The sequence below is a fragment of the Crotalus tigris genome, unplaced genomic scaffold (assembly GCF_016545835.1).
Source record: "Crotalus tigris isolate CLP2741 ecotype Arizona unplaced genomic scaffold, ASM1654583v1 scf7180000017945.11477521024:1554073, whole genome shotgun sequence".
Lineage (NCBI taxonomy): Eukaryota > Metazoa > Chordata > Lepidosauria > Squamata > Viperidae > Crotalus > Crotalus tigris.
The window spans coordinates 15,913-37,314 of NW_024096737.1; the positions used below are offsets into that span (position 1 = coordinate 15,913).

General features: G+C 41.8%; 1 protein-coding gene across 1 annotated transcript in view; it reads right to left on the minus strand.

Moving 5' to 3' along the window:
- Positions 1 to 919: 919 nt before the first annotated feature.
- LOC120308729 (semaphorin-3E-like) overlaps positions 920 to 21,402 on the minus strand; it is a gene marked incomplete at its 3' end in the record, with an annotated part of 76,145 nt that continues 55,662 nt past the window's right edge. The window contains exons 2-4 of the mRNA XM_039345188.1: positions 7,338 to 7,498; positions 2,131 to 2,190; positions 920 to 1,039 (exon numbers count right to left, since the gene is read on the minus strand). Of these exons, the coding sequence (XP_039201122.1) occupies positions 920 to 1,039; positions 2,131 to 2,190; positions 7,338 to 7,498 (341 nt within the window). The remainder of the gene's footprint in view (positions 1,040 to 2,130; positions 2,191 to 7,337; positions 7,499 to 21,402) is intronic.

Here is a 21,402-nt window from a genome sequence, read left to right on the forward strand (position 1 = left end):
AACATTAGGGATTTAGCAAGCATTTAGCAATTTAACTCAGTTTGCTTCGAGGCATTATAAACAGGTTTTGCAGAAGATATACATAAAGAAAAAGGTAGAGTAATTGCAGTCCAATTTATGTATTAGTTCAGTGTTTCCCAAACTTGACAATTTTAAGGCATGAGGACTTCAACTCCCAGAATTCCACAGCCAGCAACTCCCAATTCTGGGAGTTGAAGTCCACATGCCTTAAAATTGTCAAGTTTGGGAAACACTGTATTAGTTGGTATATCTAAGTTAGAAAAGGCTACATTAAAATGAGAACCATATCAATCTCACCCACATTTGCTGTCATAGTAAACAGTGATTTCTACATTTATTGCACAGGTTAATTTTGTAAGTAATAACGATCAGATGAATATAGAAGACGTACAGTAAGTCAACCAGCAATGACATTTTTTTTTCTTAATTAAGAATTAGGACATTCTTAAACAATGTATCTGGCTGGCTACTTTCCCTCCTTGCAAGGAAAAAAAATGCAAACTTAAGTAATTTTTTTCTATCATTCTACTGAATGAATGGCAAAACTAGTAAAATGGGGTGAACCTAATATCCAACCAATGGAAAGAGATTACATTTTGCCATTGGTTTTCTTTAACTTTTCTGAAATTGAGCCCCCCCCCTTTCTCTCTCTTCCCCCCCCCCAACCCACAAACTAACCAGCCAAATGCTTTTCTGCATTTCCTCGTGGATCTTGTATCTCAGATTTCAAAATCTGGCCTGGAGTGATTGGCCAGTTTTTCGGAGACATTTTGCTGAATGGGAATCCCTTGTCCAATTTCCCACCCTGCAGGGAAACAAATCCTGAAGACGCGCTCCATCCTGGGCTCTGCGTAACGTGGGCACGTGCGTGACGTGCTTTGTGCGGCGTATGTCTTACCTCCGACTGATGGCCAGCTCTGACGAAAGCACAGACGGGATCGAAGGCTCCCGTTCCACAGGCCAGCAGGTGCGTTCGGTTGTATCGGTGCAAAGCACAGATGTGATTGGCACATTCCTCCTGGGGGGGGGGGAAGGTAAAAACATAGAGGTAAAAAGTAGGTTGGTATTTTTAAAAAACAATTCTATTTTTTATTCCAGGGACATTATTAAGTTTTTAATTTAGGCCACGGATCTTCAGACTTGGCAGCTTTAAGACTTGTGGACTTCAACTCCCAGAATTCCTCAGCCAGCCATAAGTCTTAAAGCTGTCAAGTCTGGAGATCCCTGGTTTAGGCCAAGCTTATAAAAATGCATTACATCAGTTGGATTCAAAACCTGTAGTAAGCTCTTTGAGGGCAAACAGCAGATCCTCTAAGAGTCAGTGCCAATACTTCTCCACTTCTCTACCCGGTATATCTGCTAGGACCATATGGCCTGGCCTGCAGGTCTTCAAGACCTTTTAACAACTCTCCCAAGGAAGGGGGAGTGCAGCTACCAGCTGGCCAAGGGCTATGATTCATGAATCAGATCTCATGGTTCTTGAGTAATTGGGAGTTGGCTATTCAAGAAGAATAATCGATTCCAGGCTGTTCTGTCTGTTTTTAATCTCTCTCGTGTTAATCTGGCTTCACTCTGCTTGAGGTTATAAAAAAAAAAGGGGGGGGGGAATTAAGCAATCTGCTGTAACTGAAGGGGAATCCCTGATGAAAATCCACCTTCAGCCGTAGAAGGTCACTGCGGGATCATGGTCCATTCGTGATCTTTCAGCTCACAGACAATGGAAGAAGGAGAGGAGGATTCCTTCCTTGAGTCATGGAGGAAAAATAAGAAACATGTAGCCAAGAAAGCAACTGAGAAGGAGCATCTTTATTGGACGGTCTGTGGAAGATCACTGAAGGAGAGATGTGAGTAAAGGAGTATAGGACACAAATGGATATTCACAATTACCCCATTTGTTATGCTTTCTAGTGACAATCTCTGCTGTTTCCTCGCATTCTTTTACAGTTAAATAAACCCAAACTTTCAGATAAAAGGGGTGTCCCATTACTGTTTTCGATCTCAGAGTGGGATGTTGCTCAAACCAGATGAAAACAAGACCCTTTTGAACTCTCAATTAGCAGGCAAAAATCAGCAAAAATACAAGGAAAGTATTTCACAGTGAATACAAACCATCGATCTTCCTTTGATTGTGCATTCTTCCACCTGCTGGGAACTGCTGGGCCAATGAATCTGCAAGAAAACAGGGCTCCATTTAGAAGATGGTAATAACTATGTATTTTTCTCATTAAATGTTAATGCAATACTTGTTTTTCATAAGGTTTCTTATCATTCAAAGGATTATTATCACTATCGGCGTTACTGAGGAAGTCTGGGAGTTGAAGTCCACAGATTTTAAAGTTGCTAAGGTTAAGAAAACACACTGCTCTAAAACAACTGCAGTCTAAAGTTGGTCAGATTAATAAGGCAAAATTATGCACCAAATCATTCTTCCCCGTATGGAGCACTTTGCGTAATGACTGAGCAAACCTTCTTGTTATAAATGCCTCTAAATGCAAAGCCTGCCCATAAATCCATTAATAATACCCACTGGAACGCTTGATTATTCTGCCCTTGAAATAGGAGTCCCTCATCCTTTTAACCAATCTCTCTTTTGTTTCATCATTCAAACTAAGATCGCTTATCAGTAGTATATTTCTCTCTTCTGTTTCTGCGTGATCTCTATGTTGCCACAACTATGCAGCAAAATTCTGCTTTATTACACTGTGGAATCTCTTAGTAATTTGCTGGGAGATGTTTATTTTCATTATCAAGAACTAGTATTTGACTGAAGTACTGGATGACAAAAATATGTATGTAGTATGTATGTTTTCTATCCTCTCTTCTGTCTGTCTGTCTGTCTTCTATCTATCCTATGTATTCTCTGACTCTCCCCTCTCCCCCCTTCTCCCCCATGAATTTATATGGCCTCCCAACTCATGGTGACCTACTTGGGTGGCTTATAGGAATAAATATTAATGTATATTTAGGTGTTCATTTAATTCTGGACATGGATACTAAATCAATGAGCATATAGCAAGCATGTGAGGAATATGATAGCTTCCCCTTCATACAGTGGTGAACTCTTAAGTGCAGCGGGAGCTGTGCATGTAGTCTTGTAGGATTTGCTAATAACTAAGCAAAGAAGAATCTGACCTAACAGGAAAAAATTAAATAAAATATATTAACAGAGGACAAATAATGCCAAATTATGTGTTTCATCAGAATCTCCCCAAAATCAGAAAACCTTGATCCAGGTTCACAGGGATAGATTAATCAGTTTTAGTTATGATAAAATCAGTTTTCTCAGCTCTTCTTGGAAGTACATATAAGTCATGTTTTATAGAGAACATCTGGAAGTATCTTCTCCAGATTTCCACCTCCAGAAGTTTGGCATGTGATGGGCAAAAAAGATAATTTTGTATTATGGGATTTTGCATGTTATGGTAGGCATCTGATATATATGAATATGTATTTGGATGTGTATTGCTTTCATGATATGCAAACATTTTGAAAGATAGATAGATAGATAGAAAGATAACCCTATCTATATTATACTGGTGGGAATCAAACCAATCTATTCATAGTCCTGCCCGACACAAATTCTAGATCACCAATCTTCACTTTCTCTTTGCCAAAGAGTATGAAGTTAAATATCTTGCAAATTCAGAGTTTCTCACCAACAAGTTATTGAGCCAACAAATGGATTTTATCAAGGATAAATCCATCTTCTACTTGAAGAAAGCTACTTGGCTAATGTTCTTTTCTACATATATACAGACAGCCCAAAAATAAATTTACAGTTCTTTCATAATGCAGTGCCTTTTCTTGACTGCTAGTCCTTAATTGCTAAATATTTTCCACATAGAGAATGCAAGATGAATTTGTACTACACATAAAGCCAAAAACTAATTGATTATAAATGCTTCCCCCCCCTTCAAGATATACAAACTCTGAAAATTACTCAAAATGATTACATCCATGGCTTGGTACTAAGTACTTGCCAGGATTAAAAAAACTTTTGGCAAGCTGTCAATCATAATAGTTTACAGAATCATAGTCTGAAGTATTTTCTAAATTTCACCAGTAATTGTGTTGCATCCACCATAGTTTATATTTTAAAGTGAACAAAGAAAGATAAATAATTTATGCTTTGGCATCTATGTTGGAATGACAGGAGCTTGCTAGCCTGCTAGATCATATGTTGAATGGGACGGAGTGAGATGCCAAACAAAAGCTTCTTTTCAGATCACAACCTGAACGTGATGCAACAGTGAGACAAACAAAAAGCCCAGGTGCAGTCCTGTGCTGAATCAAGAAAGCTGGGCTGTCAAAATCAAGACAAGTCATCATCCTGGTCCATTCTTCATTAATCGGATTAGAATATTGTATTTGATTCTGAGGATAGCATTATAACAAGGATATTAGTAAAATGGGGCTTGTCCAGAGAGAGGAACGGGGATGATAATTAAGGAAAAATATGTGAGGAACATTTGAAGGCATCTTTCTTGGTACACTTAGTTGGAGGTTGTGATGGTCAAGAGTCACACCATAGGACTTGGCGGGTTTCTGATCTCAGTAATTTCGGTAAGCAAGGGACTGACCAATATATGCAGGTGGACTTCAGAAAGAACAGGCTTTCTTGAAGGATGAATGTCTGAAGTATTTAAATTGTCAGTTGACTGAGGAACAAATCCTTTTGCAGCCTCTGCATGAACAGAAATATATGATCACTGAGGCTCCCCAGTAGAAACTGGCGTGCTAGAGTCAGAGTTATAAACCAAGAGGTTGGGAGACAACCTTGTGTGGACTTGACACCACTATCCAACCTTGGGCCTGACTTCCTTCTTATTCTCTGACAGACCGTTTGCCTGGTGTAAGATTCCACTCTGATTCCTGGATTGTGGATTTGTCTGCATGGAACCTCAGGATTCTTTGTTTTTTCTGAACTCCCACATTCCCGTGTAATCCTGAGATTAAGGCCTGTTGTAAAGACCTTAAAAGTGATCCCCTGAACTTGTAATTGTTGGCCCAGGATGGAGGTATGTCTGGCTTGTAGAAGACTGCAGATAACTGATAACTGTCAGGTATGGGACAGAATTAAGATGGACAGAATTAAATTGTTCCAGAAAACAGGACAAGAGACAATGGGTTTTAATTCAAGGAGAATGATCAGGAAAGCTTGTCTAGTGGTTAGAGCTGTTCAGCAGGGGAATCAAGGATCTTGGGTGGAGATAGATTCTCTACTGGAGAAGCTGGAAGGCCATCAGCTGGGGATGTTGCACTAGATCGGGGGTAGGCAACCTTGGCTCTTTTATGACTTGTGGACTTCAACTCCCAGAATTCCTGAGCCAGCATGGCTCAGCTTGGAAACCTCTCCCTTTCTCCTCAGCATGGCTGGCTGAGGAATTCTGGGAGTGAAGTCCACGAGTCATAAAAGAGCCAAGGTTGCCTACCCTTGCACTAGATGATGTCCAAACTCCTTACCAACTTGCTATTTTATGAGGACAGTTTGATCTAGTGGTGAAGGCTAGAAAGTGGGATGAGTTCCAGTCCCATCTTGGGAATGAAAAAACAGCTGGGTGACTTTGGGCCAATCACCAGGAGATGGTGAGTTCTAGTCCCGCCTTAGCCATGAAAGCCACCTGGGTGACTTTGGGCCAGTTATTCTCTCTCAGCCCAATCCATTGAGTTATTGTTATGGGGCTGTTGTTGTGGGGAAAATAGGAGGAGGAAGGTGTGTTGGATATCTTCACTGTCTTGAATATTATATATTATTTATAAAAAATAATAAAGGCAGGAAACACATAAATAAAAATGATTCGGCGGAGAAATCTAAGGCTACGTAGAGCAGAGGCTGGCAAAGCAGATGATTCCCAGACCCCCTTTGTGTGGTTTCCCAAGTCCCACAAAAGAGGCAAGATTAAAGCAGAAAAGGGGGCAGGGCCCGCAGATTCTAAAGTAAACAAATTAAGCAAACAAATTGAACCTTATCAGAATCCATTAATGAGATACGTTCTTGTGCACCCATTTCCCTCTGAGTTTGCTTCCTTTCTCCTGCTCTCATTTTCCATTAATGAAATCGATTAAGTATGATTATTTCTGATGCATTTAATTCCCCCTCTGTCTGCTTGGCCCCATCCCATTCCCATCAGTTAACCATTATTAATTCAATTAACTAGAGTAAGCATGATTAATCCCACAATATTTAATGCATTCCCTGCTTATTTAGTTCACTCCAATTCACTCACTGAAAACCACTGGCAACGGCTGCTCTTCTCTGGGTCCCTTTCTCTCCGTGGGTACGAGAGAGATCAAAGGGTTTGGGGGCCGTTTGGGAAGTCCAGTTGAACCCCAGCACCACCCTGGTTTCAGTTGCAAGCGAGTGGCTGAGCCCCCACAGGGTACGTGGCATTTTGTACTATTCCCTTCTGGTGCCCTGCTGATTTTATCATGTATTTATTCGAGTGTTTACAGCTGCAGCTGCCCATTGATCTTGAAACCATATATCCTGCAAATCTGACAAAGATCTTTCTTTAAAGGTTTTCATACTTTTAAAAAGGGCAAATGGAAAAGATTGGGATTTTAAACAATTCACAATGCAACTTAATAAACCAGTGCAGTTTAACTGGCTAACCCATGGGGGCAAACTGCTGTTCCCAAAGTAGCTGAACTACACCATGTATGCATCCTAACTGTACCTAGTTTGGGGCAGAAGAATCTTTTACTCTTGGACGTGAGGATCTGCTTGGCAGAAAGGATCAACTATCTCACCTCTTAGGGCAGGGGTCGGCAACCTTGGCTCTTTTATGACTCGTGGACTTCAACTCCCAGAATTCCTGAGCCAGCATGGCTCAGCTTGGAAACCTCTCCCTTTCCCCTCAGCATGGCTGGCTCAGGAATTCTGGGAGTTGAAGTCTATGAGTCATGAAGGGGCCATAGTTCCCCCGTGCTGGCTCAGGAATTCTGGGAGTTGAAGTCCACGAGTCATAAAAGAGCCAAGGTTGCCTACCCCTGTCTTAGGGTATCTCACAACAATGGGCCCATGGAGGAGGATAAACAATCAAAGGGATGTCAAACCCAAAAAGAAAATAAACTGCCATCTCTCTTTTAATTACGGTAATTCAGTGGAAAAGTTAGAAATGTAATCTGTCAGGGTAATGAGCCGCCATATAATGAATATTTTGGAATGAGCCTGCTCAGTCAAAGCTCTTGAGGGTGGGTGCTCCTTAAATGCCATGTCTAAACCCTCGAAAATCCAAGCCCCCCCACACCCTCTTTTCTCATGCTTCAAAAACTCAGTTCCTCCATTAGCGTAGGATATGTAAATTGTACTGTACCTCTCTGTAATTTTCACTGACTCGGTCTAAGCTGAGAGAATATATCAGGTTTTTTCCTCCAATAAACAGCCGATCTTGATACTCGTCCACAAGCATTACATGAAGCCCAAGCGATCCAGATGGACTATGAAAAACTGACGTTCGGTTCATATTCCACAGCTCTGAAATACAACCAGACTAGGCGTTACCAATATGGATACAGGGATGGGACACCGGTAACGCTACGTTCACGTTCTTCTAGATGTTAGGAAAATAGCTGCCCTGTCTTGACTTTCAAAATTCTTTAGAGGGCTACTTGTAGGTTATCTTATTTCTTTACAACCAAGCATCAATGCATACAAAGATTTTGTTTGTAGAGTTGCCGAATAGAAGAGTTGGAAAGCACCTTGGAGATCATCTAAATCAGGGGTCCCCAACCCCCGGTCCGTGGCATGCCAGCAACCGGTCAGCACAAACAAGGAAAGCCCGATCTGCAGGATGCAGGCAGGAAACAAAACCACGTCCCCTCCGGTTCACGGAAAAACCTCTCTCCATGGAACCGGTCCCTGGTGCCCAAAACGTTGGTGATCTCTGATGTAGACTATACCTGACCAGTGCAGGAATCCTGCACTACAGCAGAAAGAAAGAAGTATGCCCTCAGAACGACTTTTCTACATCTGGCGTTCTCTTAGCTTGCTTGTTTTCTTGCAGACGTTTCATTACCCTAACTAGGTAACATCATCAGTGCTAGCAAGGAGTGCGGTTTGCTACCTGTTTATATTCTGGCGTTTTGCCTGTCTGGGTGGGTGGGGACGATAGGGATTCTTTGGTTGGGCATTTGACTAGTGGCTCTGTGGCATTTTCTTGATTGGGATATTGCTCATGTGATTGTTGGTCTGAAGTTGACCTTAGAGTTAATCTATGCTGATCTGAGTGCTGATTACTGGTAGAAAAATACTGGAGTCTTTTTCTCGTTTGGGCTTCTCCATCAGTAACCAGCACTCCAATCAGCATAGATTAACTCTAAGGTCAACTTCAGACCAACAATCAAGTAAGCCAGAGGTCCCCAACCTTTTGAGCATCAGGGACCGGTTTCATGGAGAAAGGTTTTCTGCGGACCGGAGAGTGCGTGGTCTTGTATACTGCCTGCATCCCATGGATGGGGTTTCGCTTGTTTGTGTGGACTGGATGTGCCGCGGCCCAGTACTGGTCCACGGACCGGGGGTTGGGGGTTCCTAAAGTAAGCAATACCCCAATCAAGAAACTGCCACAGAGCCATTAGTAAACAGCCCAACCAAAGAATCCCTAAGACCGCCCACACCCAGCCAGACAGGCAAGACACCAGAATATAAACCGACAGCAAACAGCACTCCTTACTAGCACTGATGATGTTACCTAGTTAGGGTAATGAAACGTCTGCAAGAAAATAAGCAAGCTCAAAGAGCACCAAGGGCCCCACAGTCTTCCTCCTCCTCCTCCTCCCTTCTAGCACTGATGAGGTTACCTAGTTGGGTAATGAAACGTCTGCAAGAAGACAAGCAAGCTCGGAGAGCACTAAGGACCCCTCACCTCCACCCTGAGCTACAAATATTCTCCGTTATTGGTCTTCTACGTCTGTATGAAACATTACTTTCATTAGTACTAAAAGCATATTCTAAATTCTGGAATTCTCAGAAGTCTGACAAGCTTAAGATGAGTTGGAATCTGCACGTTTCTGATCCTTCTCATCTGAGGTAGTTACCTTGACTTCCAAAAATAATGCTGCCGCAAGCGTCAGTCTTTAAAGTACTGCAACACTGCATTTATCTATAGGAAGAAGAGCAGCCCCCACCTCTAAATAACGCAACAAATTGAAAGCGTTGCTTTATGTATGTTGATGAGAATAAAATAAACAAAAGAACAAGTTGAAGATGCAAATGGCTGAGGACACCTTTGCAGCTTGTCTGTGAAGATTAGGAGAGTTGGTCCTACTCGCCTGGAGTGAATTTAGCACCCTTAAAAACACCTCAACAAGTTTTCTCCCTTTTCTTGCTTGCTTGCCCCTTCCTCCCTGACTCCCTTCCCTTCCCTTCTAGTCTCCATGAAGCTCATCAAAACTTGAGCCTGACAGATTTTGTCTGGGCTCAGAAACTAAGCAAGAGTTGGATCTGTCAGGGAGTTCCAGACTGTAAATTTTTTTTACATAGGGAAGTAAAACAAAAAACAAAAAAGCAAAAGTCCAAAAACCTAGGAGAAAGCAGTAGCAAGTGAACTGTTTTTGTTGGGAGGAAAACTACGTAATTGTTTAAAGTCACCAGGAGTCAAGCTCAACTTGAAGAGGCTTCAGTTTTCTTTGAACCCTCCATCATATCGTAGGGTTTAAAGTAGCCTCTGGTAAATGTACACAGTATTTCTGTTTTCATCTGAATCATGAAAAGCTATATAAAACAATCCAAAGGCCAAGGATGCTCATTACTTTCTAAAACTGTTAACTTAGAACAGTTGATTCACCCCTCTGTAAATTTGTTAAAATGAGAGTTTATCAATGTGAAGTGCCTAAACTACTATCAACTTAATCAACAGGTACCGAGTAAATATTAATTTACAAATGATATTTTGCGAAGAGCTTTCTTATGGTGAAAAGATGAAAGATTTTATTAGTTTATTTCGCTTACTGTTTATTCCTCATGTTCTTTAATCTTTTGAAAAAACTTTTCCACTTTCATCAGTTCCAGTTCCAAAGATTACTCTTTCAAAACATATTTATTTCAAAATGTTGATTAGAATTTAGAACAGGCTAAGCATGTCAAGGATTTATTTATGCAGGCCACAGCTTTCCAAGCAAGACAATATTAAACCTGCTTAATGGAATCATCTACGAAATTCATGTAACATGAGGAGGCATCATGATGGCATCTCGTATTTCAACTATCAATTCAGGAAAACACTGATAAATGGGATTCCTGAAATCATGGAATCTGCTTATACATACCAGGTTATACATACCAAGGAATATAATTTATTAGGATTTTTAAAATTCCTAATGGAGGAGTGAACAAAAAAAGGACTTAACCATCTTTTAAAAATGAACATTATTAACAAAGAAGAACAGGTGGAAAAAAGAGAGGGAGAAGGAAACAAGATTTGGGAATTATAAAATAAATACTCTAATCTCTAAAGCATAATTGCAATGAAATCTCATTTGATCATTGTCAACGAAACAATTACTTACAACCGATTAACATTCGCCAGATTGTCCTTGCCCTTGTCATTTACATTTGCCTCAATCAATTACAACATTTTGAAGATTGATTTTAAAATCAGTGAAAGCCTCTTAATCTTCAAACCAGATATGTGCTTAGTTTTGGGTACTTCAATGTATGAACTTGGCATCCTAGGGCCTAGGCAGTGGTGGGATTCAGCCAGTTGGCACCACTTTGACAAAACCGCTAGCTAATTTTTTGTCGCCCAGGCCCAGAATGGACTTCCGGAAGCAGCATCCACACAGAGAACCGGGTTGTTCATATATTTGAATCCCACCACTGATCCTTTTTGTATCATGGCTTCTGTTGCGTCCTTGGCGGGAAAACAGACACGAGAAGCAGCTGGAGTTCTCAGTTTCTTTTATTCAGCGTTCAGCTTACAGGAAGATGGCTTCAGCCTCGCCCAAACGCCTCGCAGCCTCTTATATAGGCAACTCCCGGGTAAATGGGTTACTTTTCCCGCGCCAGCACCCGCGCATGCGCACGGCGCTGGCGACAGCCTGTCTGGTCCCGGGCAGCTTTGCACCTGCCCGGGACTGCCTGCAAACGCCCGAGCCGTTTGCAAAGGCTCGGGACATAACACCCCTTTCCCCCGGGCTAAAACTACTACCAACATACAACATTTATTTTATATGACATTTTGTCCCCAGTGCTCCCACTGTTTACTGGCCTTTGCCTTGCCAGCAATGTTATGTAGTCTTCTAGGTACTTGGGAGATTTCTTTGCTCTCTGTGACCTTCTTAGCTGTGGATTACTGGCATAAGTCCCCTGACTGGAGGGAGGCGTGAGCCTGTTCTCTCTATTGTGTCCTGGTGTCTTCCAAGGACTGTGCCCCGATGCCTGGCCTGCTTGCTTGCCCACCGGCTCGTCAGGCCAGGGCTTCTGTTACTTTGTGACCTGGTTGACCTACCTAGCTGTAGACCCTCAGGCCCCTTGAAGTGATAGCCGCTGCTGGGCGTCTCTGTAGAACCTCCTAGGTCAGTCCAAGACCTGTCAGGAGGCTGTCCATTCCCTGAACCCCATTCTGTGTTCGGGCTCGTGTGGGTTTCTGTACTTTCCCAAAACTCAGGTGTTCCCTGATTTGTGCTAGGGTTGTTGTAGTCGGGACTTGGTTCCTCGACTACTCTGTGTATGTTTGACCCCCTGTAGGATTTGGGGTAAGGTCAGGCCAACCTTGGGAATTGTGTGCCAGCTCTCTTGCGGGGAATGATTTGTTGGGATGCCCCCGGGTATCCTCCGTTGCTGGAGTGCTGTGTGATGTGTGTGGAAAGTGAGTATGCCCCCGGGGTGACTCCCTGGCTGGAGTAGGCGTGAGTGCCTGTTGTGTGGGTAAGCTCCATGACTTTCTTTTCGGAGCAATTGCAGAACCTTGGGACGAGCCGTTTGTGGCTCCCTCAGTGGAGGTGGGCAGTAGCTCTTGCCCTTCCCTTTGCTCCAAAGGGTCCCCCTCCCCCCCTGGAAAAGACCCAGGAGTCTCAGCAGAAAAGTCTCGCCTAGAGCGAAGTTGGTCGATGTGCCGACGCAGGACACGACCGTTGTCCAGGGCAACCTCGTAGGAGAGAGGACCTGTGATCCTGGACACAGAAGCGGGGACCCATGTATGACCAGGGCCCGTAATTGCGAGCCCAAACCGGGGCACCCACAATGTTTGGTCTAGGTGCCTAGGATGTGAGTAGATGAAGGCAGTCTGTCCGGATGCAACCGGTCAAGTCTAGTAGTAAGTTGGCGCCCCCAACGAAGTTCAGCTGGACTTCTCTCTCCCTGTAGAAGTGGACGGTGTGGTGCCATGAGATAACGGACACCTTGGGGTGGAAGTGCTCTTTCAGCAGCTTCTTCAGGTCTGCGTAGCTTACAGACTCTACTGGAACAGGTGCTACAAGATTTTCTGCGATTTCGAAGGCGTCTTGGCCGCAAACGCAAAGCAGGGTGGCGGCCTTCAAGCTATCTTCCCTCACTTGGTTTGCCTTGAAGTAGTTCTCCATTCTGGATACGTAGGACTCCCACCGCTCTGGATGTGAGACGTCGAATTCCGAAAGCCTTCCGATTTTCGCCATCTTCGGATCTTCAGGAGACGGGTCTATCAGCCAGCCTACCCCCGAATGCGCACCGGATTGGCGGGCAGCTGCCGAGTCGACGCCGTTCCTCTTCCGCCGCTCAGGACTCCTTGGGTAAGCTTACACTTCTTCCTTTCCAGGTAGTGCAAGGCATCCCACCTTCGTCGCCAGTGTTGAGTCCGTGGCGGGAAAACAGACACGAGAAGCAGCTGGAGTTCTCAGTTTCTTTTATTCAGCGTTCAGCTTACAGGAAGATGGCTTCAGCCTCGCCCAAACGCCTCGCAGCCTCTTATATAGGCAACTCCCGGGTAAATGGGTTACTTTTCCCGCGCCAGCACCCGCGCATGCGCACGGCGCTGGCGACAGCCTGTCTGGTCCCGGGCAGCTTTGCACCTGCCCGGGACTGCCTGCAAACGCCCGAGCCGTTTGCAAAGGCTCGGGACATAACAGCTTCCATCACATGATGCCACGGAAGATGATCGGGGGTTAAAAAGTGAAGTCTTAGGAGGAGAGGTGGAAGGAATTGGCAATCTCTTCAGTTCAGGGAACTTTTCAAACACTTCAAAAGTAGGTCACACAAAAATATCAAAGTCCACTTCTGACTTATGCCAGACTAAGAGACAAGGAGTACTGGATTTAGTTATGGGAAGGCCATTTCTGGTTAAACATCAGAACATTTTGGCAAGGGGGCTAATTGCCCAGGCTGGGAGACCTCAGGGAGAGACAAGAGGTGGCTTTCACAGGTGCTCCTCCAGGGAGGAACAGCTTAGAATCTTAGAATAGAATAAAATGGAGCTGGAAGGGACCTTGGAGGTCTTCTAGTCCAGCCCCCTGCTCAAGCAGGAGGACCTATACCATGTCAGACAGGTGATTGTCCAGTCTCTTTTTAAAAACTTCCAGTGATGGAGCGCCCATGATTTCTGGAGGCAAATTGTTCCACTGGTTGATTGTCCTCACTGTCAGGAAGTTTCTCCTTAATTCCAGGTTGCTTCTCTCTTTGATCAGCTTCCAACCACTGTTTCTCGTCCTTCCCTCTGGTGCTCTGGTGAACAACCTATTTGTACAATCTATCTCCCCTATTTCTTCTTTTCTTTAGACTGGCCAAACCCAAGTCCCACAGCCATTCTTCATACGTTTTGGTCTCCCGGCCTTTGATCATCTTAGTTGCTCTTCTCTGAATTTTTTGAGTTGGTGCTCGAATCGGCTCCTTTGGTTTTCACTATTCTAGGAATCTCTGCATTGCAAAACATTCAGCTTACTGTATTATTAGATCCAGAAAATCTATTACTGGTAATACATGTCTGAAATACCTAAATGCTCTTTTTTTTTTTTAAATTTTGAAGGACCTTATTGCCTTCTTGAATATTGGCACGTGGAATGTACATGCATTTTTTAAAGGAATACAAAGTTTGCCATCTCCGGCTTTTATTAGACATACAATGTACTACTGCATTAACTGTATATCTAATTTCTGTACAAAAGCAGTCTTTAGTTCAGAACCAATGATCTTTTGCTGACCTGTTTCATGACTGCAGAATGTGCCCCTAACATTCTGCAAATTGCTGAGAGTTCACTTACACCTCCACTTAAATCCGTCGTCAAATCTATGCCTTCTGAACATTTAGCTACATAAAATAAATATCAACGTGTTAAGAAAAAGGAATTCTTGTACTGTAATATTATTATTTTTTTCTTCCATTCAGTCATGTCCAATTCTCAGAGACTGCCTGGACAAGTCCCTGAGTTTTCTTGGAACGGTTTTGTCGCTGCCTCTTTCTTAGGGCTGAGAGAAAATGACTGGCCCAAGGTCACCCAGCTGACCTTATGCCTGAAGCAGGACTAGAATTCACAGTCTCCTGGTTCCTAACCTGATGCCTTAACCACTCCAAACTAGCTTTCTGTGATACATAATAAAAGGACAAAATTCACCCTGATTATTTGCCAAGAATATAATTAACATACAATGAACATCATGTATGCTTGTAGTGGCTGAAAGCTCACGTTGTACATTTTATTAAATTTTAGGAAAAAACATGGTTCGTAAAATGCAGTTCAGTCTTCTACTTATGCAGGCAGACAAGTCCTTGGGGAAAACGATTTATTCAGTCAGGATATGCTTATTGCTTCAGGGGTAGGCAACTTTGGCTCTTTTATGACTCGCGGACTTCAACTCCCAGAATTCCCGAGCCAGCATAGCTCAGGAATAGCTGGCTCAGGAATTCTGGGAGTTGAAGTCCGCGAGTCATAAAAGAGCCGAGTGGCATTCTTTCTATAGCAATTTGACAAGCAAACAAAGCTTCTTCTTTCAGAAGATTTTATGTGTGACAGAGAGAGAGTCCAAAGGATAAACTATGTAGTAAGCCTAAGAAGTGGAAGGATGAATCCAGTGCATCTTTGGAAAACTGAATCCAGAGTGGATAAAAGAGAAACAGCGCATAAACCAGAAGTAAAAATGTCATTTCTTTGCAAGCACCTGATTTTGTCTGGACTGGGAAGCCTTGTTCCCACGAAACCTCTATGGTGCTATAGATGCAATACCAGAAGTCAAGCTTGACTCAAGGCATCGTTAGCTTTTTGCCTTGTCAAAAACCAAGGTCAGCCTTTCCTGCATGAAAAATAATTTTTGACTGATGCAATCTGTAGGAAAAAAAATATAGCATGGGCTGAGATTTAAAATTCATGTAACCACCACAAAAATATCACTTATTCTAAAATACAGGAATTTATTGACTAGTGGGAGATAAGGTCACATGTTTCTTATCTTAAATAGCCAACAAAAAATTAACAGTTGGTATAAATTACAGTTTCTTTCCTTCTTTGGATATCCAAATGTTCTGCAGATTATTAGCAGGAATTTTAGTTGCATTCCAAAGAATAATCTCCTACTGGCAAAGCCCATTAAAATTTAGTTATCGTGTCCCCCAGGCTACATAAAGGAGCTGCACATTGTATGATCAATTTGTTCTTCGTACTTTTTTTTTTTTTTTTGCAATCTTTCTTTGTGAATTGTCATCTTTTCTCAGGATTTCATTACAGCTGCACATTCCTGGGAAAAATTGCAGCTGCTTTACAGAGACGTAGATGGTCCTAGCTACAGGAGCACCCCGTTTTGTTCAAAAAGACTTTTTTCCTTTTGAATCTGATACATGGCACAATCCTGGTAATTATAAGCAGAGATATGGGCATGAGCATTACCATGAGATTAAGCTAAGCCAGGATTGCATGTTTTTTAAACCAAGGAAAACAGTTGTCCTTTCGGCCTGATGTTTTGAATAAGCCAGTTGCTAGATGGTAACTATCTTTTCCTTATGAAAAGGGAGTTAAGACATGATAATGGGTAGCACATTGGGGCAGCAATAACAGGAGACAAATATAATTTCAGAGAACTTCACAGGTGGCCTATGGAATATTCTGAAAACATCCCTTATTGAGAATCTTTTGAAAAAAATTTTTTCCTGAAGATTGATGCCCCACGGGCATTGGTAGGAATAATGGAATAATTTTTTTACCATTAGAACAGTGGTTCTCAACCTTTCTAATGCCGCGACCCCATAATACAGTTCCCTATGTTGTGGTGACCCCCAACCACTTATACATCACTGGGTGCCAGGGGCATGGCCAAAGAAAAGGGGGAAAAAATGGCGGGCAGCCTTGTTTGGCGACCCCCGTGAAATGGTCGTTCGACCCCAAATGGGGTCCCGACCCACAGGTTGAGAACCACTGCATTAGAACAATGTCTTTATTGCTCCATTTTATGAATTAGAAGCCCACTATTAAAAGAGTTAGATGGGTCTAATTTGTCTGCACATTTCTGCTTTATAAAAAAGAGCAGGATGAAGATTATGTGTCTGGGTCAAAATTTCCAAGTCATGGCAAGGTAGCCACACGTATTTGTAAAGTATGATGCAATGCGATGTATCTCAACAGATGCAAACAAAAGCTCAGATTTAGCCTCCTTCTCCTAACCATGAAGAATCTGAGATTTGTACCCAGCGCATAATCCATTAAAATGTGGTTTCTACAATCTTGGGTATCCTGGTTATACCAACCAGGATACCCAAGAAGAACTGACATCTGCCCTGATGTTGGTGAAGGACCATCAGAGTTTACCAATCTGTTACAGTACAGCCCCCCCCATCTTCTCTCCCCCCTCCACCCAATTCATTTTTTCTGTTTAATGTATTGTGCATTAAAGTGAAACCATTTGTGGCTTTATTGCCTGATTTAAGACATGCTTTCATGGGCTTTGCATATTCACAGGAGTGCTGAGTTAATGAAATCAAAATGCAGCTTATTGAGAATGTCAGCTATTCATTTATTTAAATGGAGCAAGTTTCTAAACTTAATGGACGGCTTAGGCCTGCCTGGAAGAAGTGTAGAATGGCTGCTGAAATGTCAGGCACCAAAGGAGAAACCAAACTTGGAATACGGCATCCAGTTTTGGTCACCATGATGTAAAAAAGATGTTGAGACTCTAGAAAGAGCACAGAGAAGAGCAAGAAAGATGATTAGGGGGTTGGAGGCTAAAACATATAAGGAACGGTTGCTGGAATTGGGTATGTCTAGTTTAATGAAGAGAAGGACGAGGGGGGACATGCTAGCAGTCTTCCAGTATCTCAGGGACTGCCCCAAAGAAGAGGGAGTCAAGCTAGTCTCCAAAGCACCTGAAGGCAGGACAAGAAGCAACGGATGGAAACTAATCAAGGAGAGAAGCAACCTAGAACTAAGGAGAAACTTCCTGACAGTTAGTATAATTAACCAGTGGAACCACCTGCCTCCAGAAGAGGTGAATGCTTCAACACTGGAAGTTTTTAAGAAGAGACTGGACAGCCATTTGTCTGAAATGGTATAGGGCAGGGGTGTCAAACTGCCGGCCTGTGGGCCAGACGCGTCACAAGGAAACTGCACCCACCCCAATACCGGCAATGGGGAAAAAGTTCGATACGTTGCGCGACATCATGTGACGTCGCGAGTTTGACATGTCTGGTATAGGGTTTCCTGCCTGAGCAGGGGTTAGACTAGATGACCTCCAAGGTCCGTTCCAACTTTATTATTATTATTATTATCCTTGCCGCTCTTCCTCATGTTGCCAAAAGCATGTACAAGCTGTAAAAATACAGAAAACAACACTGCAGCCATACATTTCAGTTGGTCTTTGTTACTGGCTGAAAATTATTATTTCCTTAGTTGGTACAGTTGGTAAGTTGGTACAATTTCATAACATGTTCAAAGTAGATCTGTATTCTATAAGCCGCCAGATTATATCCTAGGGCAGATGCTGAAAGAAAGCAACTTGTTCTTATTTAATAACAGATCAGAGGCAAGCGAGACATCAGAGAGGGCCTCCCCTATTTACCAAATATAAGAAATATGTAACCACTTAGAGATGCATTATTTAACTGTAACAACTTCCAGCGGCTTTATTTCTGCAATAGCTCAGGCTAGCCAAGAAGGAGAGATCAAAGCCTTTGGTTACCTGCTATTTTTCCTTCTTTTGAAAGATTTTGTTTACTTGCAGGATGGTGGGAGTTTAGCGCTAAGAAGTGGAGCACAACGTTTTCTGCTTTGGAGCCAACTTAACAAGTAAGGGATACTTTCATGTCACGCTCCCTTTATTTGCTTCACCCCTGTTTGGAATTAAAAGAAAGGTATCTGCATTTTAGCTTTCCAAAAACCACTGGCTATCAGTGACCCTTGGCGAGAATGTAAATGCCTTCTGTCTCAGCTCTAATAATAGAATTGCTAAGTATGACTCAGTTGTGAAAACGCCTGAACATTCTTAAAATGTTAAGATCACCTTATAATTTAACTTAAGTAAGGATTGCAGGAAAAAGACGTTAAAATTACAACTCTGAGGGAATGTCTCCAACGGTAGGGCCGTCTGACTAGAACAGTTATAGTCATGTTACAGTTAAGAAAGTAGAATTTAAGGATATATCAGTGAGATTGCAGAAAAGGTAACTATATATGAAATTATCTAAGCAAGGAGAATAGTCTCTCTCTAGTTGAGGTCCTGGGGAACATAGTTTATGAATTTTTTCTGGGCAACTATACAGATGTGCTTTGCTATTTTTTTTTTTTCTTTCTTGTGTTTGACTTGCGTTGCAAATTTGTCCAGTTGGGCAATTCCACCTAACAAGGTTTGAGCCTGTTTATTACTTTTTCAGAGGTCAGCCCAGGTGAGGTATGTTCTGTCACTTTCTGAAATTAAACTAGAAGCTGGAAATTCTGCTTTGTAATCAGTATATTGCAGGTCAGTGCACTGGTGCATGGTGTATGTCTTCTTCATTTTTTGTACAACTGGCATCTGCATCGATTGTTGCTTTGTAAAATGCTGCAATCCCTATTGGGCAGTTAAACATTTGTAATGTTGTGATTCTATTAAAGGGACTTTCATAGCAAAGCGGTTGAAATAGAGATGGGTGATCCTTTTTACCAGACAAAATAGGTAAGGTTGATTTCCACCATCCTCTTTAGCTTTTGCATGACGTTGTCTGTCACCTGAGCCAGCCTTTCAATCAAAATACAGGACCATAATGCCCAGCCACAAATACCACACTGGGGACACAGATGTTAACCAGTTCTGGCTAGCAGAGTGCATCCATGGACACCAACTAGCTGTCAAAAGGCACAATGAAAACTTCTTAATCCCAGAATACACAGACAGACTCAACCATAATTTCAACTGTGAAACAATGAACTTCCTACACTAAACTAAGTATTAAAACATCAGGAAATTCCTGGAAGATTGGCATTCAGATAAATCAGCACTCAACAGAGACATAGGGATAAACCACATTTGCAGATCATCCAAAAGAGACAATAAACAAGCTAAGAACAAAACAACAAAACCAAAACACCTCCTATCCAGCAGCCAAGACCCACGCATTAGCACTGATGATATTACTTACACAGGTAATGAAATGTCTGCAAGCAAACCAAGCCCAGAGAGGGCCAAGGACTCCACAGAATATAAACTAGGTCTATCTTCAGGTTTAAATAAAACTTTTTTTTTTGCCACGTTCTGGAATTCTTTGTGGACTTTTTGCTAATACCAGGATTGAAGACCTGATGTTTTATGGATTTGCTTATAGATAAGGCATGAAACTGAATTGGAAACTCAACTGGAATCATTTCCTGAACTTTCCTAAAGTGGATGTTACTGGAATAACATAAAATAATAAATTTATTAGCTAAATCGATTGCCCTAGGAAATTCAGGTGGGATAGAACAATCCTAATTGCAGCAAATTCATAATAATTCATAATAAATTCTATAACTGATGTACTTGGAACCCCCATCTCTAATTATAGTATTAACATTACCCAACTTAAAGCTTCTCAAGATAACAAGCACTGAACCTGAGGTGGAACGCAGCTTTCTTTGAGATCTGCTTAGTACTTTATGCATCTTATTTTTTCATCCATTTCACTTATGGAACTATGCCAAAGTTATACACCCCTCAAGCTGTTTACTTTTTTTGTGGAGTTTAAAAATTGTGACTCTGACAGATGAGAACTTTACTTAATGTGCAGTGCATTTAATTAGCCAGGACAAGTGAAGATTTCAGAATCAAAGAGACCAGTCTACTACCAATCTAGATGGTGTTCAGAATTCTTTCTTTCTCTTTCTTTTTTTCTTCTCTCTCTCTCTCTCTCTTAAATTGAAGAACACAATTGTTTCCCCTTTTGGAAGGGGCAATGCTCACACAGGAAGAAAATTATATAAGCCTCTTCCCATTGGATGTCACTGTTTTAATATTATCAAAGGACATGGATATTTATATTCTTTCCTTTTAATAATCTTGATCTCCGAACCTTTCAAATAATGACCTTGAACTGAATTTCTTTTTGTTTTTTTCTTTGTACTTTCTCAAATTCTTCATTCTTCAAATGCTTAACAAGCCTCTTTTGTAAATCCAGCATAGGAAAATTATCCAAGCCATTCTCTCAGTTTATCATTTGTAAATTCCTTTTAATTATTGAGACATCAACACGTTCCTATTTGCATTTGCAAACGTTTGCATCTGCATGTGTGACAACATTTGCATGTCATCCTCGTAGCCTGTTATTCTTAAATCCACTTTCAAATAGCCCTCCCTCATATCAGGCAATACTTGTTCTTCCATAACATCTTTAAAACATATTCTATCTAAAGAGATGGACACTCTTAAATTAACTTCTGGGCCCATTGTTCAAAAACATCCTTCAATATGTCCAATGCTAAAAAAAATTGCTTCCTTCTGTATTAGTTAGTTTCATTTGATTGCTTTTCTCCTTTTATTGTAAACTTTAATTTCCCCAGTGTCCAATTTCTAAAGTCTTATCATTTTTTTAACAAATTCAAAGCAAAGGCAGTTTCCCACAAGAAAATGAGAAAAAATACTTTTATGTCAAATATATATGTGTGTTTGTGTGTGTGTGTGTGTGTGTGTGTGTGTGTACTCTGAAATATCCAGATGCATTTCTTTGAATTTATCCTGATCAATTCTAGCAGGCAAAGCAACTGGGTGACAGATTTAAAACTGCAGTAACTACCAAGACAAGCAATGTGTTTTATGTATAGCATTGATTTTCATGCCTGGGTTGAAACTAATACATATGAAGTAACTGTAATATTCTAACTCACGGGTTCTCTTTCTAGAATCTCAACATCTTTTTTACATGGTGGTGACCAAAACTGAGTGCAGTATTCCAAGTGTGACCTTACCAAGAATCTTGATTCTATCCCTCTTAATGCAGCCTAGCACTGTGTTGGCTTTTTTGGCAGCTGCAGCACACTGCTGGCTCA